This window comes from Mytilus edulis, chromosome 3, assembly GCF_963676685.1.
Source record: "Mytilus edulis chromosome 3, xbMytEdul2.2, whole genome shotgun sequence".
NCBI classification, from domain to species: domain Eukaryota; kingdom Metazoa; phylum Mollusca; class Bivalvia; order Mytilida; family Mytilidae; genus Mytilus; species Mytilus edulis.
In genome coordinates, this window is record NC_092346.1 from 24,198,140 (window position 1) to 24,212,141 (window position 14,002).

The following is a 14,002-nucleotide window of genomic DNA, read 5'->3' on the forward strand; positions in this document are numbered from 1 at the left end:
TAAACATAATAATCTGCTTACCTTTCCAGAGCACCTTAGAGATCACCCCAGTTTTGGTTGGGTTCTCATAGCCCAGTCTTTAGTTTTCTATGTTGTGATTTGTGAACTATTGTTTGTCTGATTGTTTTATTATTTTTTAATTTTTAGCTATGACATTGTCAGTTGATTTTCGATTTATTAGTTTAAAGTCCCTCTGGTACCTTTCGCCCCTCCTTAATAAACAAGAACATTTTTTTTTTTTTTTTTTTTTTTTTATGTTTATAGCTTTATAGTTGCCTGATGGATACATTTAACATTATAATTCTTATATTATCTAACGAGTGATTTATAATTTTATAAGTACAGTTATAATAAGTCTTTAAATATAATAAATATTGTTATTTTTTATGAGTTTGCGTTTGTCAATGTTACCGGCCGACCTTTGTGTTTAAGCAATCAACGCGCTGCAGTTAGAATCATATTCAAAACAGTGTGGCTGTGGCCATTGATTGACGACCTAAATTATCCTATTGACTGGGGCAGATTAGGTGAACGTTTGTCTGTAACGACCACTGATCACTATGTACTTGTTAAAGACACTTAAACTGTGGTGTCACCAAAGGTTCTCAACGCTTGAATAAAGTAATTCGAAAAACTAATCAGGATTAACACGATGTTTTGATTTATATCAATAATATGATTCAAAACATAAAGGTTATTCCTGATTAATTTTTCGAATTATTTTAATATTAAAAGCTTTAAGAACCTTTGGTGACCCCACATTTTAAATTCTATAATAAGTAAGGTGTGAGCAGTGGTTTTTACAGACACAAGTTCACCTAATCTGTCCCAGTCAATGGGATGATTTAGGTCGTCAACCAATGGCCACAGACACACTGTTTTGAATATGATTCTACACTCCATCAGGCTTCAGCTTGTTGTAAAGCCATTTTTTAAGAAGAAAAAATAATGTCATAACAATATCACAATGTACTCGAATACGAAACGTTCCTTTTGATATTTGCATATTTTCTTTGGAAAAGATGAAGTGCTTTATAATTTGAACCCAACCCCCTTTAGTATTGTCCATTATTTTCGGTTGTGTTCATGTACGTTTTTTTTTTTTTTCAATCTTAATTATTTATAAGAGGTACCACCGTCTGAAAGTACACATGTCAATTGGCGCAAAATGTCAAGGAAAGTTCAAGATCATTCTGTCTGATCATAAAGTGTAAAATTATTATATAAAATGACACTGTGACCAATGACCAGAAGTCTTCCTGATATAGAGATTTGCATAATAACTTGTTACAATATTATTTGAGGTCTGAAATGTACACCATCTGATGACATCATTAAACTAGCTATATATATAAAGATCGCTGTCCTAATATCCACAATTATTTGGAACTCTCTAACCAAATCGTAAGTACGAAAAACACACATATATACTAGTATATTTCAAAGAAAAGCATATAATTTATATTGATTCAAAGAATATTGAATGAAATAACTATTTATGAATACGAATAAAAATAAATAATAACTTAATTTAAAAAAGAGGGAGAATATCGGACACTTCCAAAGTAGGGACACATGAAAAATAAGGCAATGTCTCTGAGTTTTTTTCACTTTTAAAATGCAAACAGTGCAATCCAAGTTTACATCAATGAAACAACCAGGAAATTATTCAGTAGATAAGCACAGCAAAATTATTATCATTGTCATTTTTTTTTTATGATTATTATTCTTTTGTTAATACTCAGTATCTATTTATGATAAATAAAATTTCTCTTTTGTCCAGAAAATGAGATTCATCCTTGCTGTTGCCGTAACTGTTGCCCTAGCCGCTGTTGTATCAGCAGGAGGGTACGGACACGGAGGAGGAGGATATGGACATGGAGGAGGAGGATACGGACACGGAGGTAAAGTTAGGGTTCTAAATATTTCATTTATTTGTCATCTGTATCATATCTATAATTATCTGACACAAAAGAAATACATTCAAAGATTATTTCATACACATTCTGTTATTCCTATGTTCATGATAGTTATAAATGAATATTCGCGAACCTTGCAATTGGATTTAAACGAGTAACAATGATTTTTAACAGCGTTTACTAGTATTTAAGTTAAATGAAACAGATGCAAGATAAATATATAAAGTACCCTTTAGATATTAAAAAAAACTTCTTGAGTTTCTTTGAGGGGTTGGTTAGTATTTATCTACCGGACAATTGTTAACACTTTAGGGAAGCTCAATGCCATAGAAGGGGGATGCCGATTTTGGACATACATATATATTTGCACATGTTCTAGGAACGTGATCTTAATGTCTGTTGTTGAAGAAAATATCTGATGACCCATTTGAATTAATTATTCATTGAACAACCTTGTAAACTTCGCTGAAGTAAATATGCATGAAGTTCGAAACGAAAAGCTACTCATTTGTGATGGTTGGTTTCGAATTATTAAGTGATTTTTTTTAATGATAGTAATAAGAACTTATATATTTTTTCAGGATATGGCGGTAAAGGATATGGAAAGGGATACGGTGGCGGATATGGCGGTGGATATGGTGGTGGAAAGGGGTACGGTGGTGGATATGGAGGATTCTCTGGAGGATACGGTGGAGGCATGGGAGGTGGATATCACGGTGGAATGAGTGGATCTTATGGAGGATTAGGTGGATCCTATGGTGGATCTTATGGTGGATCTTATGGCGGATTAGGTGGATCTTATGGTGGTATGAGTGGATCATATGGTGGATTAGGTGGATCTTATGGTGGATTAGGTGGATCATATGGTGGATTAGGTGGATCTTATGGTGGATTAGGTGGATCTTATGGTGGTATGAGTGGATCTTATGGAGGTTTAGGTGGAGCTTACGGTGGTTTGAGTGGATCTTATGGTGGATTAGGTGGATCTTACCCATCAGCTGGTGGATCTTATTACCAAGGCCAATCCTCATATCCAGGATCATCCATGCCAATTTATTAAATGACATCAAATCAGAACAATAGAAATTATCGTCACAAATGAGGATCAAGAAGTGGAATGCATATGGCGTTTTCATAACTTGTTGATACTAACCTTTGTAATAAGGAAAAAACATAGGACAAAATTTAACTTTCAGAATATGAAAGTATGGATTGGAATAAAAAATAAATAACCTTTTAAAAAAGAAAGAGAAAAATATTAATTAACTCGAAAATCACCTCTTTTCAGCATTCAATATAAATAACAGATTCGTTCGAATGAAGAGCAAATTAGCTTTTAGTAGCATATTTAGAAAGAAAATATATTGCTTTTTAATTCGATGCCTACATTGATGGATAAAAAAAGTTGAATAAACATAAGGGCTTATTCTAAATAACGTATATTGATAGTTTATAAACTAAACTTACCATTGTTAATACACCATATTAAACTGTACTATAGAAGACTTCGGAAATGTGTTAAGAATCGGATGAAAAACTATGATCTTTTTAATACCAAACAAAAAAATCAAGCATTATATTTTTAGCATATCTTATTATAAATGTTCATTTTGAAATACTTTGAATACTGAATCTTTTATAAAGTAATTTTGTAAGCCTTGATTAACTTCCATTAAAAAGGTAAAAAAAAACCACCAATATGGTTTTAATTCTAACCTTTAACATGCTTTCTAACATGTAAATCTTATAAAGAGAACGTAAAATTTGTCAAAATAGAAAAGAATTATATTTGAATTCGGTTGTGCTTATAACAATACTTATTTACTCCTCCTAGATCTTAATAAATGATTTGCTCATTTACAACTGAAAAAGACGCATACCTAGATTATTCTGTGTTTAATACTCAGTATCTATTTATGATTAATAACATTTATTGTATGCATTATATTCAGTCATGTACATACAATGTATATTTCTATTATTGGTTTTAACATCGTTTATGAAGAATATTTGGAGAAATGAATCAATTAAAAATTTTGAAAGAGTACATACATGTTAGTTGTATTTGTGTGCCGGAATGCCGAGCATTAAAACAGTCTTTTAAAGCCGACCACACGATATATGTTTTACTCATTGTTGAAGGCCGTACGGTTGGCTATAATTTCTTACACATCCACTTCATTTGTTTTTGGTGGATAGTTGTCTCATTTGCAATCATACCACATCTCCTTATTTTTAATTATATTGTTGGAAATTATTAAATACCAGTCCAAAAAAATATAGTGAACTTTGTTACTTCTCTGTGGTGGACTTTCGTGGTCAGTTGTGATAATAACATTATCTGATGTTGAATTATAACATTGCTAAATAAAAAGTCACATCGAGAGTTGTAAAAACAATTTTGTTTGAAAAGCTTAAAAAACACACACTGAGAATTACAAATATTAAACACGGAAATATAAAATATATAGTTATTGTGTTGTAAAATGTTCGAAAATGAACATCGAAAACTGTAAATTACTCAATAATTATACAAATTTACAGAATAAGAAAACAAATTTACAGAATACGAATTTAAATTACTCGCTGAGCATTGAAATTACACACACTCTAAACAGAGGAAAATTAGACTGACATTTGTAATTTCATGCGCACTTACTCATTAGTATACATAGGATTAGTTCAGAATGTGTTTTGGGGTTGCCAAATACAATTTTGTCAATATAACTGAACTATAAACAATTGTTATCCTTCATTTCGGACTCTAAATGCTTTTTTTTCTGGCTAGACCCACAAGGCTTGGTAGACAATATGTAAAAGAAAACAGTTTTCTCTGTTTGTATAGCAATCACGAACACTAAAGATAAACACATACAAACGTCGATATTTAAAATTATTTAAAAAAAAATCTAAACCCTGAACTCAAAACGACAAAGTCTAAAAAACAATACATGTGAGACCGACAGAAATAAGATGAACACTATGTATAAATTTCCAGAATACCGGTATCTCATTGACGGATTAGTCTCAATTTTCTCCTATTTTATTTATTTATTTATTTACAAGATTGCTCGTTTATATAAATATACAGTGTTAATTTCCATTGTTTAACGCAAGCGTACATTTCAGATAAAGAAATTGAATGAAAACTATGGTTCCTTATTTGTGCATTGTGATTTAAAATGCGTATGTATCATTACTTTCATTTGTTTACAACTCTGTCTTGTATTGTTCTGGTCGTACTATTGCAAATATTAAATTTCATGACTGTATCATGTGTTTCCATCAGTTTACCATGTAACTATCACATGGTTAGGTTTGAAATTAATGGTAAACCCTAGTTTTTAGTGCTTACCGTTTTAATTTATTGACATAACTGCACGACTCGATTCTCAATTGATAATGGTAAGATAATCGTTGCAAAGAATCCTGCTAAAATTTTGTGAAAAACGGTTTTAATTTTGCAGTGTTGCAAGAGTTTATGTTATATTTTAAAGGCAATTGTAGTGTCCTGCAATACAAGTTCCGTTCCATTGAGTTTAGTTATATGTCTTGTGTTTCTGTCTCTGACCTAGGGTTTCTGTATTTGGCATGTGTAGTGCATCATGACATAAGACATTGTTACGTGTACCATGATGAACTTTCGTGCATGACTGCAAACATATATTTTTGACATGGAACTATTGACCAGAATATCACTTTTTGTCTCTTGACCTATGCACGTTGGGTGTGTCATCGGGATCATGTGTATATTACCTTGACCTCAAAATATAATTTTCAATTGACCTTGCTTCTGAATATGTGGCATGTAGATATATTGTCATAAGATGGTGAGTCTAGTGGCAATAGAAACTTCATGTGAGCTTGACCTTTTGCTTCAATGTACAACTTGTATATTTTGTTTGAATTAAATGAGGAATTGTCTGATTGGCACTCATACCACATCTTAATATATCTATTTTAGATATAAAGATAATATATTTGTTAGTTTGTGTAGGACGATTACCCTTTTCTCAAAATCTGCTTTGTGTTTTTTTATAAGGAACTCTTGACCAGACTATGACTTTTTGACTCTTGACCTCTGCATATTGGGTGTGTCTCTTAATATGTTTACCTTGACGACAAGTCGGGAGTCTCTGTTTTTTGATGATCTTGTATGTTTTTAATTGTAAGTTCAGTTTTATGTTTTGGATTTTAAACCAGTACACACTTTAGGGGTCATCTAAAGCCCGCCTCCGGTCGAGGGATTTTCACGCTTTGTTGAAGACCCTTTGGTGGCCTTCGACTGCTTTCTGCTTTTTTGTCATGTTACTGTCTCTTTTACACATCCACATTTTCATTCTCAATTTTTAAGAATGTAAGGTTCAAATGAAAACTAAATCCTTTAATTTCCGTGAAAAATTTGAGTGGGTCTCATTGCTGACTTATTGTAAGCGTTACACGTGAAAGTCAAATTATTGTGCCGTGAAAACGGGAATTGAAGTCTAGCGGGACACGGGAATTTACCAAAAAATGAGAATCGCTTACGTACATAGTGTAAGCGGGATACGGGAATCTGACTAAACAGTAAGCGGGATATGGGATCAGAACCCCCAACGAGACCCACATCATTTACTGCTTTAATAGCACCATGTGCTGCCAGTTGTGATAGATAATGCAAAATGTTTCAATCATGTTTTCTTAGATTTCATTTCATTTCATAGACATGCAGATATGGATAGTCTGTTTTAACATCTTAAAAATTCCCACAGAAGGTATACGCATATCAATAAACTGAACTCAATGCAAAAAACCTTTAAAGTACACTTAGAAAGAGAGCTGAATCTAGTGAAACACTTCGTTATGCTGGTCACATGTAGCTTAAACTATCGTTGTCTGTTACCAAACTGCACCGAGATCGATCCTGAAAAAAATATGCAAGTTAATTCTAGAAGTAGAATTCAATGGAAGTAAATAAGATGTTTACTTAAATAAATGTAAAATATGTCAATGGGCCACAGATGTCCCCTGCTTGTGCAAAAACATGAGTAAACTTCCACATATAGATATAAGTTTCAAAATGTTTGGTTAAGGCAAAGAAGCTGAAGTTGAAAAACGGTAACAACAGATTTAGCATTTTTCCTATCTTAAGGCTCCGTGTTGACATTTGTATCATTGGTACGCATACCACATCTTCTTACATCTAATGACTCATGAAAAGTAAAAGTGACGCCACCCAATATCGAACTTCATAGATCTGTGTTATGGGGTAATAAGCATTGCGTATAAGGTTTATAACGTTTGATTGAGTCTAACTTATTTAAGAGAACGGAAACGAAAAATTCAGCATTTTCTATGTTTTTAAAGGGACACGAATTCTCATAAACGGTAAAAGTGACGCTATCAAATTTCAAATTTTATTATGTGTTGTGTGGTAATAAGCATTGTCCCAGGTTAGGGGGATGGTGGGGATCCCGCCTTATTCGGTATGTATGTGCCTGTCGCATGTCAGGAACCTGTAATTCAGTGTTTTTCGTTTGTTTATGTGTTACATATTTGTTTTCCGTTCATTTTTTGTTCATAAATTTGTCCGTTTCTATACTCGTTTGAATTGTTTTACATTGTCAATTTCGGTGCCTTTTATAGGTGACTATGAGGTATGACCTTTGCTCATTGTTGAAGACCGTATTGTGACCTATAGTTGTTAATTCCTGTGTCATCTGATCTCTTATGGATAGTTCTCATTGACACTCATGCCACATTTTCTTTTTTATATTGTGTATAAGTTTTGTGGTGTTTCCCAATATTGGTTGAGGTTGAGTAATGGTTAAAGTTAAGCCCCAGTCCCACTAGACCACGATCGCACCACGCTCACCGCGATCTAAAATAAATTTAGATCGTGGTGAGGTCGCGGTATGAGCGGCATGAAAATGTTAATTTTCGTTGTTTTCACGATGCTACTACGTCCTAATTACGCTTCTACAACGATTTCGCTACGATTAAACAACTTTCTCACCGCGCTTATTCTGCGACCTCACTACGCTTATAAAGATCTTTCTACGCTCTTCACGTTCTCAACACGACCATACCACGAGTTATCCGATTGCAACACGATCTTACTGCGATTATAGCACGTTCTTACCACGATTATACTACGTTCATACCGCGATCTTACTACGTTCTCAGCAATACCGTCAATATCGTGTTTCATATCAATATAGTTCCATTCCTTCTATTTCTGATTAAAACGGAGATTTCTCGGAAACAATACAGTCATGCCACCAAAATCTACTAGAACACGTGGGCTTGGTGGTAGGGGTTGACGTAAAGGCAGAGGGAGCAAAGTATGAACGCCATACTAAACTCCAAATCGTACACAAGAAACTAAAATCAAAAATAGTACAAGACTAACAAAGGCCAGAGGCTCCTGACTTGGGACAGGCGCAAAAATAGTGGGGTTAAACATGTTTGTGAGATCACAACCCTCCCCCTATACCTCTAGCCAATAAAGAAAAGTAAACGCATAACAATACGCACATTAAAATTCAGTTAAAGAGAAGTCCGAGTCTGATGTCAGAAGATGTGACTAAAGAAAATAAACAAAATGACAATAGTACATAAATAACAACAGACTACTAGCAGTTAACTGACATGCCATCTCCAGACTTCAATTAAACTGATACTATACACATAAGTAGTATAATACTTGTCATCAAGAGATGTCGAAACGACCAATCAAACCTAAATTACAACCTATTACTGGTCCATAAAGCTCAAATGACGATATTTTAGTGAACGATTACAGAGATGACACAGATGTGTCAATATATATAGGAAGATGTGGTATGAGTGCCAATGAGACAACTCTCCATCAACGTAAAAATCTAATAAAGTAAACCATTATAGGCCAAGGTACGGCCTTCATGATGATGGTAGTAGTGTGAACGTAGTAAGGTCGTGAGAAGAGCGTGATGAGGACGGCAAGGGCGTGCTAGAATCGTACTATGGTCGTGAACAGCGTGGAAAAGTCGTAGTGGAAGCGTAGTTGGGTCGCGGCGAGAACGTGATGGTCGTAGTAAGGTCGTGCTAATGTCGCTGTGAGATCGTAGCGCAATCTCTCCGAATAGAATCACGCTTTCGCTACGCTATCGCTACGATTGTACAGCGACCTTTGCGATCTTACTACGATCTTTGTGCGCTCTCACTACGCTTTTACTACGACCTAATTTCGCCACGACCGCACCACGATTGTTTTGAACATATTCAAAGTTGGCCATGCTCTTCACGATCTTGAAGACCTCACCACGACCGTGGTACGACCTTACTGCGACCTACACGATCGTACCACGATCATCAAAATTTGCATTTTTTTCACAGATCGTAGTGCGATCGTGGCCTAGTGGGACTGGGGTATTAGGAGAACGGACTCATTTTTTTGGGATGTTCGGGAAGGACAGACTAGGGTAATGCCTCTCAACTATGGCACCAACACAGAAGTTCTGACTATTGTGCTGCTAATACTCACCCCACTAGCACAGTCATTAACACACACACACACAATTTTATTATAAAAAACATTTAATCTCAATTTTGATTTCTTTATTTTTTTGGGCCGAATGATTATATGCATCCCCTTCAAAAGGAGTCTCAAATTTGACAAATTTATTGTACATATACATTTTTGTAATATTTTATAGCTTATTTTTCAACTAATTAAAGCTTACAAACTTAAATTGATTTATATATCTTTTAACATTTTGTTTTGAACAAAACGATTTGTTACATATACTTCACATGTATTTCTATCAAATTTGGCATTATTACAAAGCCAATTAAATAAAATTCAGTCGAACTTGAAAATAAATGTGCAATCATTCAAATATATATGCAAGTCGTTAACTGGTCAAGTGGCTAGATGCACATATCGTCGGCCAATTGAACGACATGTCGTTTTAAAACTTCTAGAAATATTAACGGAAATAAGGGATAGGTAAAGAAAAATAAATGAAAACAGAACGACTGAATTAAATAAAAGGTTGTTCGATATAATGTATATTTCGTTTTTTTTTATAAAATCTATACGATGCTTTATTTTTATCTAGTTTCCTAATGAAAATAATTAAAAGAGAAGATAAATACCTTACAGCTTCCTTTACCGCCGATGCTGAAATGTTTAATGTTATAAAACAATTTTAGCGTCTTTGACCTACTTTATCTTTTTATTCGGATACTTGCGGTTATCTTCTCCAAGTTCAACGGGAACATTAGAATGATCTAGAATAGAACCCAGATTGAACCAAGAAGTTGGGTTGCTATAACCAAACAACCCCGATGTTGAACCAGTTATCATGGTTTCGAACCAAAGAACCAAAGTTCAGAACCAAAAAAACCAGATGGAACCAAGGTTTAGAACCAGAGTGCCCGGATAGAACCTAATTGCATTCAGAATTCTCTTGACTTTATATACTTTCAACGTGTTTTCCAAATCATTTATTTATTTAGTATATATACATCATGGATATATATAATATAATTTTTCCTAGGTGTCCAACGATTTTTTTCGATATCTCTTTTGTATTGTGGAGAACTACATTAGAAATGTAGAATTAGGAAACAACTGTGTAGGGGTAACTATCAATTTCATGTTAACATAATGTATCAATAAAGAATAATCTTTGCTTGCTTCTTCTAACATCATTTCAGATAAAACTGTCACTCTCTTTTAAAGCAAAATTATTTACAAAATATTGCAGATTAATTCAACAACCCCAATCAGTGTATAGATTACCTATTTGTCATTGATTTCGAAAAATGCATATAGGTTGAGCAATTCAACCTTTGTTATTTCGTATTTCAAAAGCATCCATTCCTCTCTATCTTGAATTTTGACACCTAAATAAATAAGTTTCTGCTCTAAAAAAAATCAAATATATCTTGGATCTCGTATATATAATTAAATAATTTTGGTAATGTATTTCTCTCTATTTTTTAGCGCACCTGAATAAATAAGTTTTGAACTACAGAGAATTTTGATCTTTTGAGAAATCTGAGGATAAGGTAGCTCTATGGCGATGGTAATTGTTCTGAAAAAAAATCAATGATATCTTGGACTCATCTAGTATAATTCTTTTTTTTTATTTCAACTTTGTTTTTAAACTTATATATAATTTCACTAAAATAATGGTAGATGTAAAATATATGCTATATTTGTTATTAGGTCTTATCTCATGATATTACATTATTACATAAAATGACACAGTGACGGCTGACCAGAAGTCGTCCTTAATGAAATAATTTGCATAATAACGTGTTACAATATTATTTGGGTCTGATATATTATACCTGATAGGATGACATAATAATCCACCGATATATATAAATAAAACACCTATCACATTATCTCCACCAATTAAGAAAAAACTAACCACAAAGTAAGTACAAAAAATATGAGTATTCCAAGTTCAATGTTAATAACCTGTAATAAATATGAACTATGATAGTACGTTCTTAAAAATCATTTCTAGTTAATATTTTTTATTGAGTTTTAATTATTTTTTATTTCTTGATTTTGTTAAAGAAATGAGAGAAGTAAAAATCGGGCAAACTATTTAGAAAATTGCATCTAATGAATAAAATATGTTATTTTTTTGTTTAGAAAATGAGATTCATCCTTGCTGTCGTCGCTACTGTTGTCCTAGCCGCTGTTGTATCAGCAGGAGGATATGGTAAAGGACATGGAGGTAAAGTAAATATGATTATTAAAATTTCACCTTAAAATGCAATTGTTACGCTTTTTGTACTTTCTATTCGATTTTATTTGTTTGTATGGTATTTCACAATCGGTTTGTTATAGTTTAGATGAATGACGGTTGCTTTATAAATACTTCAATGTTATCTGAGTTTTATCTTTAAAATCTTTTGACTATTGAAGATTCATGACTGAAAACGTTGTTGTACGTGCATTACCGACGTTATTTCAGCTACTATTTTTTTTAAATATTATGTAAATCTTAATTTAACACCCTTGTTTAGCGAAAACCTTTGCATTTTAATTATGTTTCCTCATCTACTTAGAATAAAGTGAATTTCAGTTAGTTTTCAAAACCATTTTTTTTTGTCTTTTTAGGATACAACGGATATGGCGGAAAAGGATACGGTGGACATGGTGGCGGATACGGAGGATATGGAAAGGGATACGGTGGTGGATATGGAGGACACTCTCTAGGTTATAGTGGTGGATATAGTGGAGGATATGGCGGAGGACATGGTGGTAATATGGGAGGATATGGTGGCAGTATCGGAGGATATGGTGGTGGATATGGTGGAAGTATGGGAGGATATGGTGGAAGTATTGGAGGATACGGAGGAAGCATTGGAGGTTATCATGGTGGATCAGGAAGTGGATCTTATGGAGGATTAGGTGGATCTTATGGTGGTATGAGTGGATCTTATGGTGGATTAGGTGGATCTTATGGTGGTATGAGTGGATCTTATGGTGGATTAGGTGGATCTTATGGTCAAGCTAGTGGTTCATATTACCCATCTGGTGGAATATCCAAGTCAATTTATTAAGTGACTTTAAATAAAAATTGTAGAAATCATATTATCAAACAAAGTGAGATGTTCACCCTTTATTTCATAGGGATAAAATCATTTTAAACAAAAAAGTCGCCACAAACAAATATGTGTAATTTATAAAACATAAACAATTGAACTAGAATTGAAGTTTACCTAATAGGAACAACATGAATTTGTAATAATCATTAACGTGTTTTTAATCTTTTGAAGAGCGAAGTAAAAATAAATTGAAACGGAATAAAATTTATATTTAAATACAGTGCGCTTTAAAAAAAACTATTCATGTTCTTTTTAGGGGTTTTAGATTTTGATTGTTGTTTCACTCACTGACAATTGATACCGAAAAAAAAGTGACTCAAAGTCCGTAAACTTAAAGTCAGAATTGTGTATTTATTGAATAATGTATTCATGTTTACTGTTGCATTACTTATGAAGAATATTCAAATAGAATAAAGAACGAAAGATTCGATGAAGAGCACATATATGTTGTTTTTGTTTGCCTTTTAGTTCGGGAATTTTATAAATGCGGGGCTCTTGAATGTCTTGTAGTGCAGCGATATAGTAGTGTGAAACAATTGTTGTTGTTCATTTAACGAAAATCATTCGGATGAATATTTGGTTAAACAAAGGAAAATTGAATATTCAGAGTGTCAAACAGGTGGGCGGTTGGTTGGGCAACAAGCTTTCTAAAAGTAGTAAAATCCCATGAGAGATAACTGAAGAGAAATATTGGACAACTCAATGCATATCTATACCGAGCTAAGACCTTTAACGAATCGTCTGACCAATCTTACATTCCGGTAGCTGCATTAGATCTCACGACACACTGATGATATTGTACTGTAAATGTTGTACTTGACATATACCTATTGTTCAACAAAGATTGTAAAATTGATATAACCATTGGTAAATTTAAATTGACCAGTAAGTAATGTAAGAATTTATGAATTGCTATATATTAATCACTCATGCATTTTTAAACTTTTATGTCATTTGGTATCTGAAGGGGGTTGTTTTATTGGCAATCATATCACATCTTCTTATTCGTACTGGTATGTTTAGAGTCTACCTTGTTGCTGTCCAATCACATAACCTGTTTAAATACCACTGCTGTACTGTAGTGTGACTGGGATAGCTTTTTCGGGGTTAATTAATATCAATTGTAAATGAGAGACGAAGTGTACAAAGGGGACATTCAAACTCATAAGTCGAAAATAAAATGACAATGTCACGGGTAAAAAATACCCCCAAAAAATCAGAAAAACAACAGCACAATAAACTCAAAACTTAATATTTTATATCATTTGGAAATATTGATAAACTCGTAAATTTCCAGAACAAATACATGTTTAAAAATAGCAGAATACACGTATACATTACTTCAATAAAAGTTGCTCATTACATATTGGCATGAGAATTGTCCAGATGGATTTTATTGTTGTAAAATATCAAAATAATAATTATGAATGAAGTATTTATTTATTTATTATTTGCACTTTAATTTGACATTCATTCTGAATTTCCAG

General features: G+C 33.2%; 1 protein-coding gene across 1 annotated transcript; it reads left to right on the plus strand.

Annotated features, from left to right (window-relative positions):
- The first annotated feature begins 1,786 nt into the window (after positions 1 to 1,786).
- LOC139515118 (uncharacterized) lies at positions 1,787 to 12,952 on the plus strand. The gene is made up of 4 exons (XM_071304679.1): positions 1,787 to 1,904; positions 2,501 to 2,973; positions 11,554 to 11,638; positions 12,025 to 12,952. The coding sequence occupies exons 1-4, from the start codon at positions 1,787 to 1,789 to the stop codon at positions 12,468 to 12,470; spliced, it is 1,122 nt and encodes a 373-aa protein (XP_071160780.1). The 3' UTR covers positions 12,471 to 12,952.
- Positions 12,953 to 14,002: the final 1,050 nt, after the last annotated feature.

Excerpts from the sequence above, each read along its gene's own strand:
- LOC139515118 (XM_071304679.1), top strand. The coding sequence starts at position 1,787 with ATGAGATTCATCCTTGCTGTTGCCGTAACTGTTGCCCTAGCCGCTGTT. Across the intron at positions 1,905-2,500 it reads AGGAGGATACGGACACGGAG|GATATGGCGGTAAAGGATAT; the intron begins GTAAAGTTAGGG and ends ATATTTTTTCAG. Across the intron at positions 11,639-12,024 it reads ATATGGTAAAGGACATGGAG|GATACAACGGATATGGCGGA; the intron begins GTAAAGTAAATA and ends TTGTCTTTTTAG.